Source organism: Anguilla anguilla, chromosome 18 (assembly GCF_013347855.1).
Source record: "Anguilla anguilla isolate fAngAng1 chromosome 18, fAngAng1.pri, whole genome shotgun sequence".
Classification (NCBI taxonomy): Eukaryota; Metazoa; Chordata; class Actinopteri; order Anguilliformes; family Anguillidae; genus Anguilla; species Anguilla anguilla.
Window position 1 is genome coordinate 8,966,891 of NC_049218.1, and position 24,371 is coordinate 8,991,261.

Below are 24,371 nucleotides of genomic sequence, written 5' to 3' on the forward strand. Positions count from 1 at the left end.
TTTTGAAAACAAATAGCCCTGCTGGATGTACCATATAGGCTAGGCTTAACAGTAAAGAGACATGTTTGGGGAGAGTTGCAAGATTATCCGATATTGAAATGTCATAATAGTAATTATAACCATCACCAGAACAGTGCTGTCAGGATTTTTGTTTGGATAAAAAAAAAAAAAAGTTTAAGCCATAGTCCATTGCTATATTAATGTAGCAACCTGAATTTAGAACAGCACCGTGTAATGTCATTTCGTGTATAAAATGCAGATGACTATACTACTCACAAGGATCAGAACACTGAAAACGTATGGTGGTGCCAGTTCATGTGAGAAAGCCGTTAATCAGCAGTCCTCTGCTAAAGTTTCATGGAGGTGCATTATATTATTGGTGATATATTATTTTTCAGTACAATGTGAAGTCTGACATTTATTACACCTTAAGTTCGGGCATGTATAAATCTGGAAATTATGTTTGGACATATACATCCCGTTTGGATTTTGTTTGCATTTGGGTTGAAAATAATTACATTTTTTGGTGTCCTTTGACTGATTGGAGCTCAAATAGACAGCACGGCAAGTCTGAAAAGACCGTCTAAGATGGTACTTAAAGATGATACAGAATTCTTTATGTGTGTGGCTGTACCAGTATGCACATCCAATCAAAAAAGCAGTGGAACTTCACCAAAAAATGCTAGGGCTATAAAAGTGAATTTTGAAATGCTATTTTTGGTGTACGTTGAGAACTGTACAATTTATTGTGCATGACAAATTGATTTGCTGAGTTTAGAACACATTCCTATGACTGCTAAAACATGCCCAACTACAAGAAATTTCCAAGCAAGACCCATAGGATTCTGATGTTGGATCTATTCCATATCTGCTTACATTTCATGTGGATGTTTTACACATTTGCAGTCTCTTTCCATGACAAAGTGGGCATTCATGACACTTCCATTAAGTATGGTTTGTATTCAAAGTACTTTATTGTAAATTAATCAAACAAAACGTGATGTTACAAGTTTTGACAATTACAACAAAACAAACAAAAATAAATATACTCGTAGATATGACAGTTGTGCATGTGCTATAGGTTTTTGTTCTCATTACCACATCATGTGTGTTAGCCAGCCTGCAAGGCAAAGTTCTCATCTGCGACAATGAATTGACTGATTACCACTGTAGCGGAGGCTCCAGAGGTCATGTGATCTCTGGTCGACGAATAGAAAAAGGTTTCAGTTATGACTGCCGCTGCTTTCAGTGAGACTAACTGTAAAATGACATGTCTACGACATTACCTGCAGGCTGAGGGAGGTGGGGTAGCGAGTGTTTTTTGTTGCAGGAACTGAAACAATGCAGTTTTTTCCATTTGCAGTCTCTCTGGTGGCCCCATTGGAGGTCCCATTGGAGACCCCCCAACACAGCAGGCTCGCTGTTCACACATGACCCATAGCAGACAACAGCAGTGGCATTTCTGAAGTGGATTTCTCACATTGACAGTTCATACACAACATAATAAAAAAATATCATTTCACAGTTCTGTACCGAACATGACTGGCCATGAATTAGTTAGTGGCTATATGCATATAAAAAAATAATAATGAAAAAAAGTATGTGTGCTTTTAGCCAGCTTTGGTGACAAGCAATATCTGACAGAATTCATTTTAAGTGAACACCGGTAACATTCTGTTGAGATGTTAACATCCTGCAGGGTGCGCCACTGCAAATAGCTTATGTTAGTGCATTAATATACAATTGATGGACAAAAACGGCACACCGTAGCCTGTCCATCATTTGATATGGGTGAAGCAGGAGGCTAAGCTGACAAGCACACGTGCGTACATTACATGAGTCCTACACCATGGAAAATGGCTGTGAAACAGTATATGAAAAAATCCAAAAGAATACTTTGATCGAATACATAGAAACCGTAACAGAAACACAGACACACCACGGTGTCCCCAGGAGATTGTCCAAACGAAAGGGACTGGGAACCGAGACAACTTCCGCTTCAGTGAAATTCTCACAACAACGTAGCATCCGTTCATCCATTATCATCATCTCATGCATACTTCTGTCATGTATTAAAAAGGCCTGGCTCCTTTAAAAGTACAAACCCTTCCCCCAAGTAATAACCCGAAAGATAAGATTGTGCTTGTAAAGAAATCTAAGAAAATTCACCCTCTGCTTAAAAATACTGTTTGTTCAGAGCTTTCCCCCTATAAAAGAGTCGTATACAGCAGTTAGAAACAACAGATGCTTCTTTCCTGTACAGAAGTATTCTCCAGAAAGGCGCTCGTATAAGCTGTCCGTCTTTCCGTCTAAAAACAGTAGTCATTCTTTCGACCGGCACGAGTCAGCGGTCCAGGAGCGGTGCGTAAAGGAACGTCCATGTTTGAGTCCAAGATCCTTCATCTGTTTAGTTTTTTCTTCACCCCGTCGTCAGCCTCCTAAAAAGGTCAAAGTGCTTCTGTCCATCAGTGGTGCAGTGTGCGCATGGAACTGGACTTCAGGATCCATGAGAACCCACACCATTTAGGCCTAGGCCAGACTTCTCTGCCGTGGCTTGATTCTTGGATACAGCTGTCAACAAAAAAAAAAAGGAATTTAAAAATGGGCATATAGGTTTTCTTTTTATCACAGGACACTGGGTTACAATATGGAAAGTCTGATTCTGCAAACATTTTGTGATAAACAGTACTATGTTTTGAGTGCGTTCACTGAAATTTTCAAATTCAAAAGGGATCGAGTACAAAAACAAAACTTTTGATGCTTAAAAGATGAAAGGATAATTACTGTGGCCCAGCTCTTTTGTAACACTTATTTTGAGATTCCTGTCTTTTGTAACCCTGGCCTCTGCACTCACCCCCAGCAGGTTTCGGGGGATGTACCCCTCGGTGTCACCCATGCGCGCCCACCACCACTCGCTCTCGTCCTCGTCCTCGCGCCGCAGGATGGTCATGCAGTCACCCTCCCCAAACTGAAGCTCGTCCTCGTTCTCCCCTGCATAGTCCCACAGGCCGTAGACCATGCTCCTGTTCATAATGCCCATCTTCTCCTGGACCCCTGGAGGACAGACACTGTAATTACAACATGCACATGCCCACAAGTGCACACACCACAGCTCCCACTCAAAGCAGATAAAAAGATTTTTCATCGTTTCAATAATGGTTAAAGGAAAATGTAGGATTTTTTTTATTTTGATGCAACTGTCAGGGCTACCATAAACTCTAGAATTACTTTTGCCAGGTAGGTAGATATTTTGTATGGAGCACACCTAGACACCCTAGGTGAAAAAAAATATTTAAATGCAGTAATCTGTGCTCTCGGTACTTGCATTGATACTTGCACAGTTGGTCCCTGGTGAGGTGGAGGGTAGAGGAGATTTTGGGGGGGGGGGGAGGCACTCACCGTACAGGAACTGGGAGCACTGCGTGTAGCCCTCCTCCATCTCCTCACACTTGTCTGCGGCAGTCTGCATGTCGCTGTGGGTCATGGCGAACACCGCTGCTCCCGACTCCACCAGGAACTTACACACCTGCACATTATTGCAGGAGGCTGCACAGTGCAAGGGGGTCCTGTGTGGGGGGGGGGGGTGTAATTCAGAGGTTAGTGCTTTCAATAGTGTCTTATCTCTCTCAACATCTCGCTATACTATGAGCCTCACCAGGCTGCTCGTAGCCTTACGATACCATCAGCCAGACCAGGCTGCTCATAATCTTACGGTACTACGAGCCCAGCGAGGTTGGCATTATGATTTGGGGTAAGTCCACCCAACCCACAGGGATGCGTTTTGCCGAATAAACCAAAGTTCTGTATGCCTTATGTCACTTATGCGAGGAGCTCACCAGCCGTCGCTGTCGGCAGCGTTGACGTTGACGCCGTACTGCACCAGGAACTTGACTATCTCGGTGTGCCCGGCGCAGACGGCGTTGTGCAGGGCGGTGATGCCCTCATCGTTGGGCAGGCTGGGATCCTCCACCTGGAAGGGACAACACAACGCACACACTTCCAGAAAAGCTTTTCTATCCCAGAATGGGAAGGCGGTATAAGAGTTCACCTCCAGAGTGATCACCTCCACCTCGTGCGCTCACAGACAGGAAACACCTGGTCTGGAGGGGGGGCGACGGCGGCCGCTCACCTCGTAGATGATCCTCTGGACCAGGTCGAACTCGCCCTCCAGAGACGAGTCCAGCAGCAGGGACAGTGGGTTGAACCGGACCCGCATGTCGTGGTCAATGCGCTCCGACCCCACTTTGCGTAGGTTGGTCCTCTTGCCCTGAGGTATCAAAGGGGGGGGGGGGGAGAGACACGTGGATCAGCCAAAATGCTACCCGAATGTATGATCTGTCATCTGCTTCATTGTGGTTAACAGCAAGCCCTCATCTCAATAAACTTTACCATCTCATCTTATTACACAATATTAGCTCAGTTTCATGAGTTGATACAGGAAGAAAGACTTTCACTGGAAGTCCTACGCACCGGGGGTAGGGTGACCTGTCCCGTGACCTCAGGGGCCTTCATGCTGAGGGGGTCCTCCCCCAGGCTGTCCTGCTCCGCTCCGCTGGGGTACGGGGGTGGTGGGTAGGGGGGGAACTCCTCCAGGAAGGAGTCGGGTGGGGGTGATGAAAGGGAAGGTTCTGGCTCCTCGTCCTCGTCAGACAGGGGCAAGGCCGGGGGCGGCGGGAAGCTGTTGGGGTCCCCGAGGGTGGGGGCAGGGTGTGAGGGTGGCGGAGGCGGGACAAAGTCCTCCAGGTCACTGTCTACGATGGGCTCGGGGGCCGGCGGTTCGGGGGCGTCGCCCGTGGTGGATGGGGCCTCCTGCGGGGGTTCGTGGGCTGGGGCTGCCTCTGGTGCCGCCTCTGGGGCCGCCTCTGGGGCCGGGGCCGGCTCGGCGATCTCCTCCTCCCCTCCGGGGGGGCTGGGCTGGTAGAAAGGGGTGGAGGTTGTGATGGTCTCCATGGCGGCCAGCGTGGCCTTCCGGTAGAGCATCTTCTGGATGTTGGGCCCCGCGGGGCCCTCGGGCTCGGTGATGGAGCTGCGCTTCTTCAGGGGCCGCGGCGCGTGGTACAGCTTCTTCCGCAGCGCCTCCAGGTCCACGTCGCTCTGGTTCCGGTACGGGTTCGAGATGAAGGGCAGCAGCTTGGTGGGGCTCAGGGGCCTGGGGGTACGCTCTGTCTCTGGGCCCTCTGTCGCAGGGGTGGGGGCCCCCTGATCAGCATCCGTATGGAGCCGCTCTGCGTACGGGTTCTCTAGGTACCCAACCTGGGACTGCTGAACCCCTCCTGGGACAACAGGCTTCCCATACACTAGAGAGAGAGGGAAAGGTAGAGACCAACAGAAAGAGAGAGGGGGGAAGGAGGGAGAGGGAAAGAGAGAGAATAGGGGAGAGGGAGAGAGAGGGGTAGGGAGAAGAAAAGAGAGGGAGAGGTCTGGATTATGGATGGGCAGTAATCACAAGTGCAATGTGAGCTCAGAGATCCTCACTCCTCTGACACAGCTGAGCCTCTGGCAGTGGTGCCTATCCCAGCATGCATTGGGACGAGAGGCAGGAATACACCCTGGACGGGTAGCCAATCCATCAGAGGGCATATCATATGTGCATTTTGTACTGTACATCTCTGTTTCTCACACACACACACACACACACAGTACTGTACGCTGGCATGCTCACAGACTCCAGAGTTAGCGGTACAGCAGGGTAACAGATGGCTCGTGTCTACATGCCTGAACGCTCAGCGCTACATGTGTGATTGGAAAGAGTGCGGGCTGCCGTGTTGGGCCCCGTGACGTTCAGGTGCACCTGCTCCGCTCGGCTAGCTCCTGCTGCTGTGCCCCGGCTTCAAGAGCTCCTCCTTAACGCGGGCTCAACACGGACCATTCGTCCCGTCTGGAACACTCTGCTTACTTTTCGATTTTAATTATGCCGTAGTGTAAACCTGCCAACTTAACAGGCTGCACACTTGGAATGAGCGCATCGATCTTCTTGGGGGGAGGTGAGCGAGCACGAATCAGCCTTCACTGCAGTTTAGCCCAGTGCTTCCCAACCCATTTTCTGCTACGGCACGGCACACTTCTTATAATAAAAAAATTCCACAACACGACACACCACTGTCCTATTAACCGCTAAAACATTACAAAACATCACGAACGATGTTCAGTTGTGGTGGAATTTGAAAGTCTTCCACAGCACACCTGCTGTGCAGTGGTTGAAAAACCCTGGTTTAGCCAACTGCAGGCCAGAGAAAAATGTTATGTACACTTTAAAAAATAATTATTCATTTATGTATTTAAAAAAATAATAATAAATGGAAATCTTGTACTGAACATAGACTACAGTGTGCAGGTAGGACATCGTCCCTCCTTTCTGAAGAGCAATATTTAAATCTCTATATGTAATGACTTTAGTATTACTATCCTTATCATCCTTCGTGACACAATAAAGAGAGGGATTTAAATGGGTGTTCTTAAAATGCATTATGAGGCACTGTAGTTTTGGTAAGCTGATTCGTTATTGGTGCTTTATGAGCGTGACATCGGCAGCGGGGGCGGGGCTTACCGCTAACGAAGGGGCTGGGTCTGCCCTGGGCCCGGCTCAGCGCTCCCTGCACGGTCTGGAAGACCTTCCCGGGCTGCTGGGTGTACATGGAGTAGATGGAGCTGGCTGCAGCCGTGGGGGGCTTGTGGAAGCCCTGGGGGCCGGCCTCTTTGGGCGGGGCGAGCTCCGGGGTAAAAGGTCGCACAGCCGCTGCCACCGGGGGCTCCTGCTTGGGGGGCAGGGGCAGGGTCTGGCTGTGGGACGGGTCCCCGGAGCCCCAGGAGGTCGGCCCAGGGGCCGAGTGCTGGCCCGGAGTTTTGGCCTTGCCGGGGAAGGTTCCGGCATTAACGGCCGGCTTCCCGTAGGTGGGCTGGGCTGGCGGGAGCCCGAGCGAGAGGTTCACCTGTTTGGGTTTGCTGGCTACTGGTGGGGGGACCTTGACCGACCCCATCCCAGAATTCTAGGGAAACAAAAAAATGTAAATTTAAATCCAGCAGGGAAAACCGCACACAAATATGAAAAACTGATTCTCCTACACAAATTCTGAAACCCTTTAAATATCAAAGAGAAATAACGACTCCATATTTGTTACTCAGCAACCAGTTTCAGGATTGTTCACTTTTTGCTATTAAACAGATTAAAAACCTAATAAGATCTTAAAATGAACATGCAAAACAGTACTGATTTGGGGACTAGAATATCTTATATCTTAGACGCTTGACGTCTCCAACCTATGCATATGGGGAGCTGTAATTGTTGTGACGGCAGGCAGGGGGCGGTAGAGCGCTTACCTGAGCATCCCGCACCAGGTCCTCGCTGCTCTGGTTCTTGCGCAGGGAGGTGGTGGCCGGCTCTGTGGACTCGAACATGGAGACGGGGCGCACCTTCTTGTCTCTGTCCCTCTTCAGGACCTCGGTGTCGTCTATAACCGGAAGAGACATGTCAGTGTCTGACATCTGCTACGCCACATTGACGGGGTAATTGCACATAAGGCAACACAAACACAAACGCGCACACACACACACCAGTGAAAATCAAAGTCATAGACAAATCATTGAACTGAACTCATTGCTGGTTTTTAAGGTGAAAGAGGCACTAAGGGTCAGAAAACCACTGAGTGCCACACTGCTAGAGAGGGTTGGGGGGGGGGGGGGTTACCTTGCTCCATCACGTGGGTGCGGGAGGGGCCATGGGCACCGTTGGACTCTGGGACAGAGCCTCCCTGCTCTGACACCTTGGCTGAATGTAGGCGTGGCCCTGAGAATGGGGGGTGGGGGTGGGAGGGGGGGAGAGCGATCATTAGCCTCTGGTTGTTGATAATTGTTGCTAACCTCTTCTGATCAGTGCCCCATTTCCCAAAGCAGGATTACTTATTTAGCTGGATAACTGCACTGAGTAAAACCCGGAACTCTCCCAAATCTTGAACATGGACTGAAGTAAGAAGAACTGTTCCGGGTTGTACTCAGCGCAGTTATCCAGTTAACTCTGCAATCCTGCTACGTGAAATACCCCCCTGTTCTGAGTCAATATGCACCTGAAATCCTTTCACTCTTTAGATGCTGATACTATTTGGGAAGCAATTATACAGATCCATGAACATCTCCACTGAAGCGTCACACTTAAAAAAAAACATACACTCGCATGAAAGAAAAATTTTGCCTGGAATGTTGAGGTGAAAATTGAAATTTCTTAAAAAAAAAAAACAAATTAACACAGCGAAAATAAAGTGTTAGGCCTGCGTCTGTCAGAGCTGTGAACTGTCCAGCGAGTCATTTTTCTTGTGCTCAGGGCTGAGCTCACACACTCCAGATGTCTTCGATAAGCCCAACGTAATCAGCAAACTACACTCAGACAACTGCGATGCGACTGCTGACACACCGGGTGTCGGGTTGCACTGTGTGCAGCACATTTTACATAAAACCCAAGATACGGGTGGCATTTTTTTAATATCGGGTGGTTACAGTAATTGGCGTAACCAGTTACACAATTACAGAGGTGGGTCGTGCCAGAGGCGACTGTTCTGCTCTGTTCTGTTCCGACTGACCCGTTTATAGAATGAATGGAAAGCCAAGGAAACGTTCTGGATAGTTCCTGTGCGATACGACTAACGCTGTGGTTATGAAGACAAAGCTTAAGTGTATGGTGATGTGGGAGTCTCTTCTCTGCTGTCCGATCCTCTCCATTCACGTGAAAACTACAAAAACGTTTGCACGCAAACTGCCAGGTCCTGAAGCTCTTTGACGATTGACCTGCTTGTGCACAGACCAAGGTCCAAAAGCAAAAGCGTGTGTACACACCCACACATGCGAACATGCACACGCACATACAAACACAAACACAAACACACATACACACACATGCAGCCCCTTGGAGAGAGCCTGTACCTCTGCGTCTCGTCCGTAGGTCCTTCAGTGGTTTCAGTAAAAACATCACTCCTCAAATAAACACCTCTGACAAGAAGAGAAAAAAGCCCCTAATATTCAGCGAGTGAAGCGTAATCCACGAGCACGTCCCAATTCGGCCCGGCCCTCCATCAAACGCAGGCGCAGGCAGGGCGTCCCAATTCCAGGCCGGAGCTCTTCCCGGTGGACCGCTGGCGAGAACACGGTCAGAACGGGACCACACAGCCTGCCGCCCGCCCCCCCCCCCCCCCCCCGCCCCTCCGCTGCCCCCCCTCCTCCGCCTCCCCGTCATTCTTCCCCACTGGATATGGGCTCCTCATGCGGAAGCGATCGCCCAACGTCACGGCCGACCTGCAAAAACCTGTTACTGTAACTCCCACTCTTCCCGGCTCCGCCCACGGCCGGGGGGGGGGGGGGCGTTCGCGGGGATGATGCATGGCTGTGTGTCCAATCACAGATCCAGTGTGTGTGTATGTGTGTGGGGGGGGTAAGCGGGGGGGGGGGGGGGGGGGCTGGTGGTCATTCATGTTTAAATATGATGAACACTTTCCTGTCTTCAGGGAGAGCTATTTAAAGAGGTCCACATGAGTCAGACTGACTCATCCTTTGGAGAAAGAAAGGCCCCTAAATTAAATTTTTCCCCCCTTTTTCCTCTCACATGGCTGCTTTTCAATCACCGTAGACTACTGCTGGCCTTTTGATCATCGGTGCACGCTGCTGTTTTAAAAAAGATCCTGCCAGCTCATCCAAGAAGCAATTACTTCAGCATCTCACCCTGAGTTAGTCCTTGCTGGTCTTCAGGTGAATCAGACCTTTTCTGGAAAGCCTGACACATAGAGCCCGCGTGTATAGAAGTTTAATAACAGTGTGATATTGTGCTGCCAAGACTACTGTGTGCCTGGTCTGCACGGCAAAACAATACTCTCTAGTGGTTATAATGAGTCACTGCACCCTTCAGGCGTGACGGGGGGGCTAGTGTGGGACTCTCTGCCAGAGCTGAGCGACAGCCCAAAGGCCCAGGATCAGCTGGGAGATGGATAAAGTGAGCAGAGGGAAGATGGCAGGAGGAAGCAATCACACAACACAAACACACATACATACACACACACACACACACACACAGCTGAGAGACAACGCCGCAATACAGACGCATGCACGCACACACACACAAGCATAAGCCTAAATATGCACACACACACACACACACCTGACTTCTGACAAGGATGAAGACAGTACCCACCCACCATTACTGGTACATGAAAAAAAACTGGATTCTTACTGACAAATTAATTCCAGCAGAATACAGCGGAGAACACATTATCATATACAGGCTGCAAAAGCCTATTTAAGGACTGTGTGACATGGGGCAGAGCTATTTTTGATATCTATTTCTAACACCTTTTCCCCTCGCCCTTCTGGGCCCTTGAAGTGCCCAGTGAAGACACACCAAATAGCTAGGCACAGTTATCCACAGTTAGACAGACTGGGTTGTAGGTGAGCAGCGTACCTGCGGGAGCTCTGCCCCTGGCCTGGGCTTTGAGGGGGCTGTCCTGGATGGGCAGGGTGGCCGTGCCGTCGGGGTAGGCGGGCTTTAGCAGGGCGTCGCCGGCGTTCGAGGAGCCGCGTGGCATGGTAGCGGACTGCCTGTAGGGGCCCACGGCCGCCACGCGGGCGGGGCCGATCTGCTGTGCTGGGTTCGCATCTGCAGGGAGCTGCACACAAAAAACAGCGCAAACTAACCAATCGGGTCTGCGGATAACCGTTCGCCGTTAACACACAGGAGGCGATGCACATGGTGGCAAATGGCATTTTAATTACAACCATCATGTTTATATAATCAGTAGGACAACACTTAACGTTCTCTTCTAGCTGGAATTTAAAGTTATGAGATGACGGCAGGAAGCATCAACTCCTGTGTGGCCATCCCACAAACCCTCATTCCCTTACACCGCCATTATATATACAGAAATCACTGCAGAGGTGCTGAAAACTGACACTAGCAAGTTCTTCATAATGACATTTCATTTTTGGAAAAAGCTCATATTCAGCCATCACCCAGCTCTGGTATTCAACTTCAGGTCCTAAGCTGCTTAGCCTAAATATAGGCTGTTGAATTAATGTTCAAGAGGCTCTGACACTGACAAGGAAATAGTAATTTAAAACCTCAAAGTGAGCAAGAACTTTTATAAACAGGATCCATTCAATATTTCTCCCCTCAAAACATCCGAGAGACCGATACAAAGTGAGTGAGGTCATACGTAAGTGTACCTTTTGATGATCGCCTTTCGAAGTCTTCTCTCTAATGGGGACGCCATTCTAAAGTAGACAAAAAGGAAGAAATTAGCGGTGCCATTTACCAGAAATCTCCGTCAGACTCTTGACAAGACGCTGTCCTTCAAAAAAAAAAAGTAAGTCCCTCTCCAGTGTGGATGAAACATGTTAGCCGGGCAGCTTCAAGATGTTTTCTCCCAACGTCTCTGGCAGTGACTGCCGGTAAGACGTAATGTCCATTGTGCTCCGAGCGGTTGGACAGAGCCAGCCTCATTTAGATTCCAGACAGGGTGGCGGTAAATTACCTACTCACACTGGCCTATTGAAAGCACTTCTGTGGCTATGACAACATGGCTTTTTATTTAATTGCCAATATCGCTACGCTTCCACCGCCTGTCCGAGTATGGGAATATTAAAAGTAACGAGTACCCATTTTATTCGGAGTCCGAAGGTTCCACGTAAACCCCGTACTGAAACCATTTTTTTGTTGAATGATGCTGGAGAAAAGATGTTTTAAAGACCAAATGATCATGCTATTGACCAAACGGTCATGCCGTTTGGATTGAAAACTCTTTGTGAAATATGGGTGTGAGGACAGCGCCTCACTGGGCAGCGATTTACAGACAAGCTGCTTTGCAGGATGGGAAACGGAGAGAAGATCGGACCTGTGGACCTTAAAAAGCCAACGAGTCAGATAAAAAAAAATATAAAAAACCGTCCAGAGCAAGGCTGGAGACCCCAGGGTTGAGTGCTGGCGATTCCAGTAGGGGGCGCTTTACTCACAGACAGTGAGAAATGTTGGCGGTTCCAGTAGCCGGAACTCGACTCGGGAAAAGTGAAAATGTTGCCGTTTCCAGCAGGGGGTGCTCTACTCCAGACAATGAGAATGCTGATGGTTCCAGCAGGGGGTGCTCTACTCACAAACAGTGAGAGTGCTGCTGGTTCCAGCAGGGGGCGCTCTACCCATAGACAGTGAGAATGTTGCTGGTTCCAGCATGGGAAGCTCTACTAGAACAGTGAGCATGCTGGTGGTTCCAGCAGGGGGCAATCTATTCACTGACAGTGAAAATGCTGGCGGGTCCAGCAGGCGGAGCTCTACTGTGACAGTGAAGATGCTGGTGGTTCCAGCAGGGGGAGCTCTACTCACGGGCAGGTTCTCCTTCTGCTGCAGGGCGGCCTTCTTCTTCCACAGACGGTCTCGCAGCTCGCCAACGCGCCGGTCCATGGCCGCCACCTCCTGGTTGCGCTTGTTCAGGCTCTCCCGGTGGTGCTGCAACTTGGCGTTCTGCTCCTGGTTCAGCCGGTTCCTCAGCTGCCCACAGACACAGCTCCATCAGTGCAAGCGCTCGGATAACCAGGGCCCATGCGTTTAAAGCCGGGGTGCACAACAACGGCTGATCCGTTTCAGGATTTTGTGCCAGCTTTCTGCTCTTAATTAGCCAAATCATATCTTGATCTGACATTTGTGACAGAACCAGCTACAGCCACAGACTGCAAGTGTATCCTAAATATTTTACTGTGCTTAAGTACTGGAGTGAAGCAGCACAGTACATGCTCGATTTTATTTATGTTTTGAACATTTAATTCACAGTATTTTCAATTCAAATATGTGCAAGTGCTTTAAATGATTTTTACTTTTTTAGAATTATAAGAACTCGCCGGCTTAATTAAAGCTGCATGCACGTGTGCAGTGAGAGCTCAACATGGCTGATTTAAAGTGTAGGAGGAGCGAGATGTGACTGAATCTGGTGGTAGATCAGGGCCGTCCACGATACCTGCAGCTCCTTGTACATGCGGTCCAGCTCTGCCGCCGAGCTCTGGTTGTCATGGAAGGCCTCCATCTTGCCGTTCTTCAGCATGTCCAGCTGGCGGCTCAGCTCCTCCACCTTGGTCACGGCCGCCACGAGCTCCCTCTGCTTCTGCTGAAACAGGCTGTTCATCTGCTCTAGCTCTTCCACTGAGAGAGAGGGAGAGAGGGAAAGATAGCGAGGGGGACAGAGAGAAGAAGAGAGAGAGGCAGAGTGAGGTCATGAGCAGTCTGGTCAGGCTCATGGTGCCTGTAAATATATGAGCTGCCTTGTCAAGCTTGTGGTACCCATAAGCTAATGTGCTTAAACTGAAGAAAAGTAAAAACTTACATTTGTCAAGAAGTCAAAAATTAATGACATGAGCGTTGCGCTCACCCAGTTTGCCGTTGCCGAGGCGTTTCTGCTCCACCTGGCCCTTGAGGGCCCGGACCTTCTTCAGCCGGGCCTCCTGACTCTCTGCATTCTCCCTCAGCCTCCGCAGCTTCTCTTGCTCCGAGGCCTGCTGCTGCTGCTGCTGCCGCTGGTCCTGCTGCTTCAGATAGTGCAGCCGCTGCTCCTGCGGGTCAGCCAACACACACAGCGGCCATCAGGGAACACACCCAACACACTGCACCCACTCGGGAACAACCCAACACACACAGCGCCCATCAGGGAACCAACCCAACACCCACAGAGCCCATCAGGGAACCAATCCAACACACTACACACATCCGGGAACCAACCCAACACATACAGAGCCCATCAGGGAACCAACCCAACACATACAGCGCCCATCAGTGCCCTGGCACCTCTGTACAATTTTCTCGTGAACATCAAGACATTTTATCGTGGCCCCCTTCAGTTGACCAACACATCACAGCAAAGGCAGAAATCTCTGCTTGGCTGCAAATCTAAAGACTGAGAGTTCTGCTTTTCTTTCACATTTCCCCGTTAGTGTTTTTTATGATGTGTACGTGCAGATGGCAGCAGCGTGGAGCAGCGGGGATCGTTCGCACACCTTGCAGGCACGTGGTGGAACAGACTGATCTCTGCTGCTGATTCATGAGAGACCCCAGCATCTAATTTGAATTTGGCTGACTGGACCACACAACTGAAGTTTTGTTTTTGTGAGGTTTTTTTTCTCTCTCTCTGGCTTATGCCAGCCTTTATTGGGGTTAGGAGTCTTAGAGCTTAGCCAGCAAGATAAAGCAGCTCCCAGCACTGCAGGGACCCCCACTGGGCCATTCCCGTTCATAGACCTGAGGCAGAATTCTTCACACCCCCACTAACAATCGATCCCTGGCATCTAAAAGGCGCTGGTCCCGTTGCTTCATCTGCACAACAGAAAGGCTGAGGTTGCTGAAGCTGAACACACTTCACCTGAACACACACTCTGCTCATCCCTCTGAATGGCTCCTCCCAGTAAGGACGCTACTGGTCACCCTCCTCTAAGAAGGCTACTGGTCACCCTCCAGTAAGGAGTCTACTGGTCACCCCCAGTAAGGACGCTACTGGTCACCCTCCTCTAAGAAGGCTACTGGTCACCCTCCAGTAAGGAGTCTACTGCTCACCCTCCAGTAAGTTGTCTACTTGTCATCCCCAGTAAGGACGCTACTGGTCACCCTCCAGTAAGTAGTCTACTGTTCACCCTCCAGTAAGGAGTCTACTGATCATCCTCCAGTAAGGAGGCTACTGCCCACCCTCCAATAAGGAGTCTACTGGTCACCCCCCAGTAAGAAAACTGCTGGTTACCCCCCAGTAGCTATTCACCCCCCAAAACCCTTCACTCTCCCCACCTTGGAGGCCAGGAGCTGCTGTTGTGCGTCGATCTGCTGCTGCTGCCTGGAGGCCATCTCCTGCAGCTCCGTCAGGGTCATGTCCATACGAGGGGGCCCCACCTGCACAGGAAATGCAACACTTCACTTCCTGTCCCCACTCACCCATGCCTGGGTCAGAAATATGTTAAGCCTTCAGAGCCTTGTGAAATTCCAACAGATTACGGAGAATTTTTAAATAAAATATTTTTTTTCAAACTTTCTGAACAAAAGTTTTGCTTCGTACGATCAACAATTGTTTTCAGAATATTTTGTGCTTTTGGTGGCAGTTGATTTGAAGATACTGAGGATTTTCAACAAAACATTTTACAAAAGAAAACATGGAATCAGAAAGAGTAATTCTTTGAATATTGGAGATAATGCATGCTTCCTTCTAAATCGGCACTAATCTGCAGGAATTGTACCCATGTCTAAAGGGTAAAATAAAGAAAAGAAAAAAGAATCCAATTCTGGTCTGTCGCCACAACAACTACAGCCCCAGGGTCCCACGGATCCCCGCATGCTCGTGTTTTGAAGACTACGTGAAGCGTGCGAGTAAACGTTCCCCCTGTGGTGCGAGCGAGTTCTCTCCCACGGTAGCGTGAACCACGCGGCCGTCCGCACCGGGTCCGTTTACAGAACGCACTTTGGCTGACTCATGAGGCTCGGTGCGGTCGGACCGGTTTCATTCCTCGGGTGCTTTGTGTGGCACAGCCCTCGGTTTTAAAAAGCAACACCCGCTCTTGTCAGCTGTTAGATATGCTGCAATAACTGGGGCTTCTGGTTTTCAGGTTCTGCAAGGAGTCTCTCCGGAACAAAACTCACCACTAAACCATGACTAAAAACTTCCGGTAGGCAGCCTGGAAATAATTACAATGGAACCTAAAATGCATTGGAGATGGAATAATGATAATAATAATAATAATAATAATAACAACAACAACAACAACCACCACTATACACACCTTCAAAAATTACTCAATTTTATTAAAAAATTTCTTTTTACATTCATTCAAAAATTGGAGACCAATTCAAACTAAGCAAAAGTAGTTTATTAAATTCAGTTACTAATAAAAACCTTTTTAAAACTTGCTGAAAGTTATCTTCATTGTGAATGTAGGTGAATCAGTTTACAAGATACTGAAGGAGCAGTTTTACTAGAAGATTCTAGTTTCAGATTTTCAACCATGGTGTACCGACTAGACTTATATATGGCCATTCTTTCAAGTAAAAGTATAACATCCTGCAAGTCTCACCTGTATAACTGCTTAATATGACCACTACAAATCTGAAACTCAGTGATGTCAAATCAAAATACACCCATTATAAAATGCTTAGTCCTTTATTAATTCCAATTGTTGCCTTATTACTGTGGGCTCATTTTTTTAAAAAAGGCTTCTGTCGTTTTGTTGATATAATTGTTTGTATTCTACTTGCGGTTTGATGCTCTGTTTGATTGACTCTGAGGATAGGACGTGTTCTATAGAGAGAGAGAATACTGCAAGTCCTGTGCTCACCCCGTTCTCCATGCGTCTGTCTGTGGGACCCTTCACCCCGTTCCGCTTGGCCATGTGCTCTGGACCTCTGGATCCACCTGTGGAATGGTAAATAGTAAATGGACTGCATTTATATAGCGCTTTTATCCAAAGCGCTTTACAATTGATGCCTCTCATTCGCCAGAGCATTTGGGGGTTAGGTGCCTTGCTCAAGGACACTTCGACGCGCCCAGGGTGGGGTTTGAACCGGGAACCCTCCGACTGCCAGACAATCGGTCTTACCTCCTGAGCTATGTCGCTATGGAAGACCATCAGCACACCCCTTTTAAAGATGCTTCAGTGCTGCTGGGTGGCTCTTCCTGTTAAGGCACTGTTCTGTCATTGGGGTCTCAAAACTCCAGTCCTGGAGAGTCACAGACTCTACAGGTTTTTGTCATTTTCTTTCAAGTCAGCAGTTCATTTAGGCCTGGTAAGCAAGATGTTGCAGACTCTTTAGCCTATCAGTGACTTAAATATTAAGCATTTAAATGCAGGGACACACAAAACCAGCAGACACAGCAGCCCCCCAGGATGCGAGTTTGAGATCTCTGCTCTAGTGCAATGAGGCGAGCACTAACCCAGCGCAGTTTGAATGGCTTCCTATTACATTTCCTGTGAACACAGCCGCAAAACACACAATGGGAGTGAGCCACAATGGATCCTGGTGTCTGCCAAGGTCGAGGCAACAGCCCAGGCTTTGTCTGTGGAGTCCAAGGCCAAATATTTCCAGAGATAACCAACCACATTACATCACTTGCTGGTTGTTTGATGTGATCAGTGATGGCAGCCAGCTGCGCTCCCTCTTGATGGAAAGCCAACGGAAAGCTCTCAAACCCCACCCGCAACTTTTACGTTTTAAGCATTTAGCCGACGCTGTCATCCAGAGTGACTAACAACGAGTGCGCAAAGAAAAGACCTAGATTCATAAACCAGCAGCATTCCGAGTGGCAGTTACTGAGAGTGCAATGGCTGGGCCACAATGCACTAAAGATCGGAATCCTCCGTGACTAGAATTAACCTGAAGAAGGGAAGGTAGAGGGAGCTTTTTTATTGGGATAGATAGGAGAAGATGTGGAAGAGGGGAATGGGAATCAGGATAGAGAAGGGGGGGGGGGCACGCTGGCTTTGGCCACGCAATGTTCGGGTTGAGCTCATGCAGGATAGTGAGGCCAAATAAAGCAAGGACTAATCACTTCAGCTTAGTTCCAGCTTCATAACAGGGAAATGGGTTTTATAGTACAAGAGCAATCAAGGAAGCTGTAAACTTGGGCTGCATCCTGTGAGGCACTCTGGTCTGGTGTTTCAGCTGCAACTTAGGCCAGCCGTCCAATATTTAACAGGTATGCCAGAGAATAGGAAAACATAACTGCGTTACGCTAATGGACTCATAAGCAGGCTTACAGACAGGATTAGACCTTGAATAGAAATAAAAATAAAACAAATGTCAAAATAAATTATGGCATCCCAGGCACAACTTTTTAATGGAGAGGTAAAAATAGCTAAACAGCTCTGGTGTGGAAAAACATTTCCCCATTAGGCCAGGCAGTTTTATATCAGCTTAATTAAATCTGCGCTCAATTCTGAGGTAAACAAAGCAGTAGAAAATCTCAAGACAGCAGAATTGCAACATTGTAGATTTTTTCCCCAAGCTGCACAATGCTTTGGACATGACAATATGAGCTCGATTAGTAATGCTGACTATGAATATGAACCTTTAAAATATTTCTGCACAAATACAGATCTGTATTAAGTGCTGACTATTTTTTTAAATGGTGTTTTTAAGGGACGGTTTCTCACACTTGGACATAAGACGTCTGTTATACGGGAGTGGTGCTCTGCGGTGGTGGCTGCAGGACGTTTGTGCACTGCGCGGGCACGCTAGAGGTCTGCACAAGCAGCGGGGTAGGGGGGGTGGGGGCGGCCTGGCAGAACGCGTGTCCTCGCTGTGCCAGTTACAGGCGGGCACTGCCATCTGTGACCCGCCGTGAACCAGCCATTCTGACAGGGCACGGGCTCAGGGCTCACGTTAGGGAGCTGCAGAGACCGTCACGCGCATACCGTTGCCTCTACAGATAAGAGGACGCCTCATTCCCCCTTCAGGGCAATCCGTGTCTCAGCGTGCCGACACAACACAAATACCCCAGGAGACATAAAGGAGTCTGGGCCGTATTATAAGCAAAAAAATATATATACTGCATAATTTAAAAAAAAATCTGTTTTCAGATAAATGAGGCCAAATGTAAAAAGATCTCTTTCATCACATTTTAGAATTCTTTAAAACAAGGTCAACCATTGTAATATAAAATTTTATGTCATGAAGGTCTGTATGTCTTATGGTAGGGCGGCGGAACCAAATGGTTGAGGACCTGAATTTACATTTACACTGATATATTTAGCTGAAGCTTTTAACTTGCATCAACAATTAGGCCTTTATGCAGAGCAACGTACACATTTTTACATACATTTTCAGATTCATTTATACAGGCAGATTACTTAGTGGAGCAATTCAGATTAAGTACCATTGCTCTGTGTGCCACACTTGAAGCAGGAACCTCTAATTTACTACCTGGGGGATTCTGGGAAATGGAGTTTACTGTAAGCGTGGCTGTGCTGCTCACCTGAGTCACGGCCGGGCGGGCGCTCGTGCCGCAGAAAGAAGTGCACCTCGACCCTCTGCTGGCCCCAGCGCTGCAGAATGTCCAGCATCCTCTCCCCCTCCCCGACCACCCGCTCTGCAGGGCACACAGCACACACACTTTAGTACACATGCGCGTACTCACAGACTTTAATACACACGGCACGCACACACACACACACAAACGCACACACTTCAATACACATAGCACACACACACTTTAATACACACAGCACGCACACACACGCACGTGCGCACGCTCTTTAATACACACAGCATGCACACACTTTAATACACACACGCACATGCGCATACAGGACTGCTGATCGCTCCAGCACGCACACACACACAGACTCACACTCACCCAGACGCACGCACACTTACACACACACACACACACACTCACCGTTAAACAGGGCTGCACCACAGACAAACATTGTTAAGAAACTTCATCCAAAAACAAATGAAAAGAAATTATTTTTAATGTGCTTCTGCAGATGACAATACACCCACAGTGCTATGTGCGTAATAACCTGCTCAGTAAGGTAGCACACCCAAGATTTAACTGCTCCTGATGGTAGGTTACCATAATAAAATATTTAATACGTACAGTTTAATATGAAAAGTATACATTATATTACCTAAGCTACTTATTATTCATTTTACAATGTCTAAACAAATCCTCTATATATGTTCAATTTGCCATGTCAATGATGATCCTATATTTTAGATCATCTTGAAAGATCGTGTACACAACCATTTCTTTGCTGCAAGCTCCCTTAGTTCAAGTGCAAGATAATGGGCTGTCAGAGATCTTGGTGAAACGCTCGATAGGAATTGTATTACAATGCTGCATCGTGAGACCAAGCTTCGCCTTGCAACCAATCAATCAATCCCACAGGCGTGTGGGCTGTCAATCAATCAACTCCACAGACTGTTACGCAGTCCCATGTGACCAATCAGGCAAATCAATCCATCAATCCTTTTTTTTTTTTTTTTGCAAAGCATCATTGTGCTCCAGTCATTCCTTGTAACTTAAGTACTTTTCAGGCTGTTAGGTTAAGAACAACACGACTCGAGTAGGGTATAGATTTGGATTGCAGGTGACAGGTGGTGACCCAAAGACTAAAAGGGCTCGATTTAAAGAGCATAAGTTTGTGCTTCCCGCATGATCCGTGGGGAAGGTCATTCTGGTGCACTCTGGCACGGCGTATGAGCGATCCGCTCCAATTCCACGGCAACGCACCTCTGCATTCTGCTTATATAACTACATAAGGGATAAAGGGCTTAGAGCCAGGGTCACCTTGAGGGCTCGCGCTGAATATGTAGCAGGACTGCGTTTCCCTTCTCTGTACGTTTGACTTTGACAGCAGGCGAAACTACAAACCGACAAAACAAAAAAAAAAAGGAGGAGAGAATGAGGATGAGAAATTTCAAAGAAAAACACAGCTTGCAGCGGCCAATCTGGAGCGATCAGTCACAGAGGAGCTCGAGAAACTGCTCAGACTCGTCCGGTCCACATTCTTCGAGGATGCCTTTCTCAGGGCATCCGTTTTCTGTTTGTTTTGCAAGGTGACGCCGCGGAGGAATGCTCTCGCTGATTAGCCGACCGCCGAGTTTCGACTGGAGCTCGAGCACTTTTGTTGCATTTTAAAGTCGTCCATTGTCTGCGAGACACGTGGTGTTTTTAATGACGTGAGGCTTTTTAATGTAAACGCAGCACATACTGCGCCAAAGTTCAAGGAAGTTAGCAGGGAAGCAGCAGCAAAAGTGGTCATCGTGAAGTGTCATCAGAGTCGTTTCTAGGCATAGCCCACATAGGAGATCGCCTCGGGTCCCGTCTGTCTGCAGGGACCCTATCTGTCAGTATGGGCCCCACCCGGTCCGCAATCGCAAAAACATCCCCCCTGAAAAAAGGGTCTCCAAAGAAATCTTTGCCTAACAGTTTTGAGCCGGCCAGTCGACCCTGAGAGCCATGACAGGCTCAGCACCAGCAGCTGAAGTTTGAGGGCCCCTGCCTCGGTACTTGAGGGGTAACCGTGGCAACCATCCAGCGCTGCACACTCCAGGTACTGAAGTGCAGAGAACAGGTCTGAGAGTTTTTTTTTGGGGGGAAAGCTGCAGTCCAGGAGAGCGCGAGAAAATGAGAGAGAAAGCGCTGAACTGAATCAGCGCGGAGACACTCTCAGCGGACGTCGTCGCCTCTGAATGGGGCGGGCCCAGAACTGGCCGACGGTCGGAAGCCATTCCACAGAGACCCCTTTCAAACCTGCGCTATCCAATTACACGCAGACAAAGAGAGGGCCCAACCCACGGAGGGGGCGGGGATGGAGAGATCCCCCTTCTCCCCAGACTGAAGCAAAGCTCAAGGAACACCTCAACTTAAGCAGCACCACAATTGCCTGTGCGACGCTACTAAAACAGCTTTCCTCTTTTGCTCTCCGTCAGACTAAGGGCCTGAATCACTAGGACCTCGAGCACATGCAAAAGCTTAACATGACCAATTTGGTCATGGCATTTGTTTTCCACCAATCAGTGGTTGTGTTATTAGTTTTGCGTGTGCCAAAAGGTTTGGCACCCGTGGACGGGCTTGGTAAATCAGCCCGTCGTTTCCTCACCAGCTTTATGACAGAGAAACAAAATACTTGTGCTACTGGTGGTCTGTCCTAGCAGATACTCTGGATTGGCAGACTGACTGACTGACCGTTTCCATTGCAATGTACACGTTGATCAAATTAGTGGCAGACGACGGTAATGAGACACAGATCCCAGACACGGCTTAGTAGGCAAAATACCTGCACTTTATTTTCTAGAGTAGACTGCACAGCTCGTGTCTTTTTTTATGTTACTTTTTAAAAAATTTTGTACATTTCCCTCCATTTTTTTATTATGATGTGTAGTAGGCCTACGTGATTTTTCCATGTCATGTGCCAAAGAAAGTTCAACATTAAATGTTTTACCCCTAAATCAGGAATTTATGGCAGCATCTGGGTCTGGCCCACATCCTGCTCGCCTGGGGCAGGTAGCCCAGAAACTAGTACTGCAGACCTACTGATCACAACTAGGTCAAATACACGTTTGAAACGCAGCGCTTTAACTCTCTTTAGATACTGGCAAAAATTTAAAACGCTCCAGCAGGTCTCTATGAATTTAACCAAACATGTAAGCAAATTTTTTTTAATGATGCAATCATGTGCAAGAACTATGATTTGTTCTGAATATAGGTCAAAACATGTTTCTTTTAAAACTGTCAGCAACAAAGGGAATTGTACTGGTGTTGAAGGCGGTCCAAAGTATTTAAAAAATAAAGCACTGGCTCAAAAGATGCCTGAAACACACCAGTTCCACCCCAAAAATTCACCCGACACACCCCCAAAAACACACTGGATCTGCCACCAAAAAAACTCACCATTCCACCCCAAAAACTCAACCATGGTCCAGCCCAAAAACTCATCCCATTTGCCCCCGAAAACTCACCCGAGCCCCGCCACTGCTCGGCCAGGTAGCAGTCGCTCTCCCCCGGTTCCTTGCACAGATCCACCACGTCCCGACAGAGGGTGTCCGGGGTGACGGGCACCTCAGTAAAATGCTGGTCATTGTTACTGAGGTACACGGTCAGGAACATCTGTCACAGGTGCAGGAAAAAAAGGGACGTAAGAACGTTACACATCATATAAACAGCATGTGGGAATTTACAGGACTGGGCATGGATTCATAAAACAATTCAATACCATGATGTTCAGTATTATAGCCATATGACATTTTTGTCAAAATGATTAACATAAATAATGCTCTTTGTGGTGGTCTTTTCGAAGTAACGCCTGAAATAATGTTTTTAAATGGGTTAAAGGTTAAACAAAGCTATGGGAAGGAGTGTGAATATTTTAACCTGTTGGAAGATACCAAAACCATTGGACATGACCCACTTATGTATACTTAAGAGGCAGTGAGTCTTGCGGCTGTCCGAGGGCCCTGCTACAGAGAGGCCGCCACATGCTAACATCCCGCTGCTCTGACACCTGCCAACCCACCCAACCTGGCAACAACACACCTGAACTGCCACTGCCTTTACACACCCCAGGCCCTAGAGACTCGGTGTCTGCTGGAGACATTCCTCATTTCCAGGGGGATTTGGGAACGAGTGCACAGGTGATTGGCTGTCTTACAGCCAATCGGGTGGCTGAAAAACAGCTCCGTTTCAGAGGAAGTCATCTAGAGGAAATGAACACTGCACTGCCAAGAGTGAAGCAGAAGTGTGCAAGGACGCACAGGGCCAAGCCTCACAAATGAATAGCCTTGTGAAAAGTTAATCTCTCATCATCAGCTTCCCAAATGGTGGTCTGAACTTTCCACATTATGTAATATCCATGAATATCTGAATTGATAAAATCTGCTGACACACTACTGTTAGTACTGTTGTGCCCCAGGTGAACGCGAAATATCAGCCATGAAGTAAAGGCAGGGTTGAAAAAAAAAAAGAAACCTGGGGCACAGTCTGCAACTAGTGTCTCCCCACAACACAACTCAGTGCAGCTTTTCAAACAGTTGCGCCGTAGGAGTTGAACAAGCTTTCTGTCATCTGCCAAATATGCATCTCTGCTTTGTCTGCACTCTGGCTTCTACGGGAAACTGGCAGGAGTCTGCCTTTAGGCCCGAACAGGGCAGCTCTCTTTCAGACAAGCTGCACAGCAGGCAGAGTGTGTGCACACGTGTGTGTGTGTGTGTGTGCAGTGCCACACATTACATTCTCAGACTGTAAGCCTGGGCTTCCTGACCCCTGCTATTGACATGGACATGCCCCCCCACACACACACTTCCCTTCCCCCCATCATTTTACATCACATTGTCCACCTGCTCAGGCTCATAGAACCAGAGTGAGCCACATTAAAAACATAACAGCTTCACAACTGTTCTGAGCCAGAACATAACTCAGTTTGGATACATTTACTCAATTCCCCCAAAAAATAAAAAGGTAATAAAAGATTCAGTTGAATTCAAACAGCTTCCAGTATATATACAAAGATACACCCACCTTCAAAAAGGCCTTATGTTCATTTTTCAGAGAGGGAGAGAGGGAGGAAAAGCTTCACAAATGGAAACTTTACAAGAATGAATGGGCGAGAAGCCTTCAATTAATCAACCTGGCAGCCTCAGGATGACAGGGATGTTTGAGAATGGCGACTGCAGGGACTCTTTGTGACTGTATGTATACAGTGGAGGCGGGAGCACAGCAGGAGAGATCACTGCTACAGTTACAGTTTAACAGAAGGGTCTCGGGAGTAGGCCATTCAATGCAGACCCAGTGTGAATAACACTGACCCTCCCACTGACCGGAATTAACAAAAACCCCGGGGCCAGTGGGCCACACCCTCTACGGTATGACTAACGTCACCCTATTCAA

At 48.1% G+C, this 24,371-nt stretch overlaps 1 protein-coding gene across 1 annotated transcript in view; it reads right to left on the reverse strand.

Annotated features, from left to right (window-relative positions):
* Positions 1-950: 950 nt before the first annotated feature.
* The window catches only part of LOC118217955 (apoptosis-stimulating of p53 protein 2-like), a 34,956-nt gene continuing 11,535 nt past the window's right edge, over positions 951-24,371 (reverse strand). Inside the window, exons 2-19 of the mRNA XM_035400210.1 lie at positions 22,448-22,595; positions 18,954-19,067; positions 16,318-16,394; positions 14,783-14,884; positions 13,383-13,563; positions 12,975-13,156; positions 12,347-12,511; positions 11,197-11,244; positions 10,436-10,640; positions 7,685-7,783; positions 7,318-7,448; positions 6,548-6,986; positions 4,471-5,297; positions 4,130-4,267; positions 3,837-3,970; positions 3,400-3,566; positions 2,855-3,054; positions 951-2,571 (exon numbers count right to left, since the gene is read on the reverse strand). Coding sequence (XP_035256101.1) covers positions 2,530-2,571; positions 2,855-3,054; positions 3,400-3,566; positions 3,837-3,970; positions 4,130-4,267; positions 4,471-5,297; positions 6,548-6,986; positions 7,318-7,448; positions 7,685-7,783; positions 10,436-10,640; positions 11,197-11,244; positions 12,347-12,511; positions 12,975-13,156; positions 13,383-13,563; positions 14,783-14,884; positions 16,318-16,394; positions 18,954-19,067; positions 22,448-22,595 — 3,399 coding nt within the window. The 3' untranslated portion in view covers positions 951-2,529. The remainder of the gene's footprint in view (positions 2,572-2,854; positions 3,055-3,399; positions 3,567-3,836; positions 3,971-4,129; positions 4,268-4,470; positions 5,298-6,547; positions 6,987-7,317; positions 7,449-7,684; positions 7,784-10,435; positions 10,641-11,196; positions 11,245-12,346; positions 12,512-12,974; positions 13,157-13,382; positions 13,564-14,782; positions 14,885-16,317; positions 16,395-18,953; positions 19,068-22,447; positions 22,596-24,371) is intronic.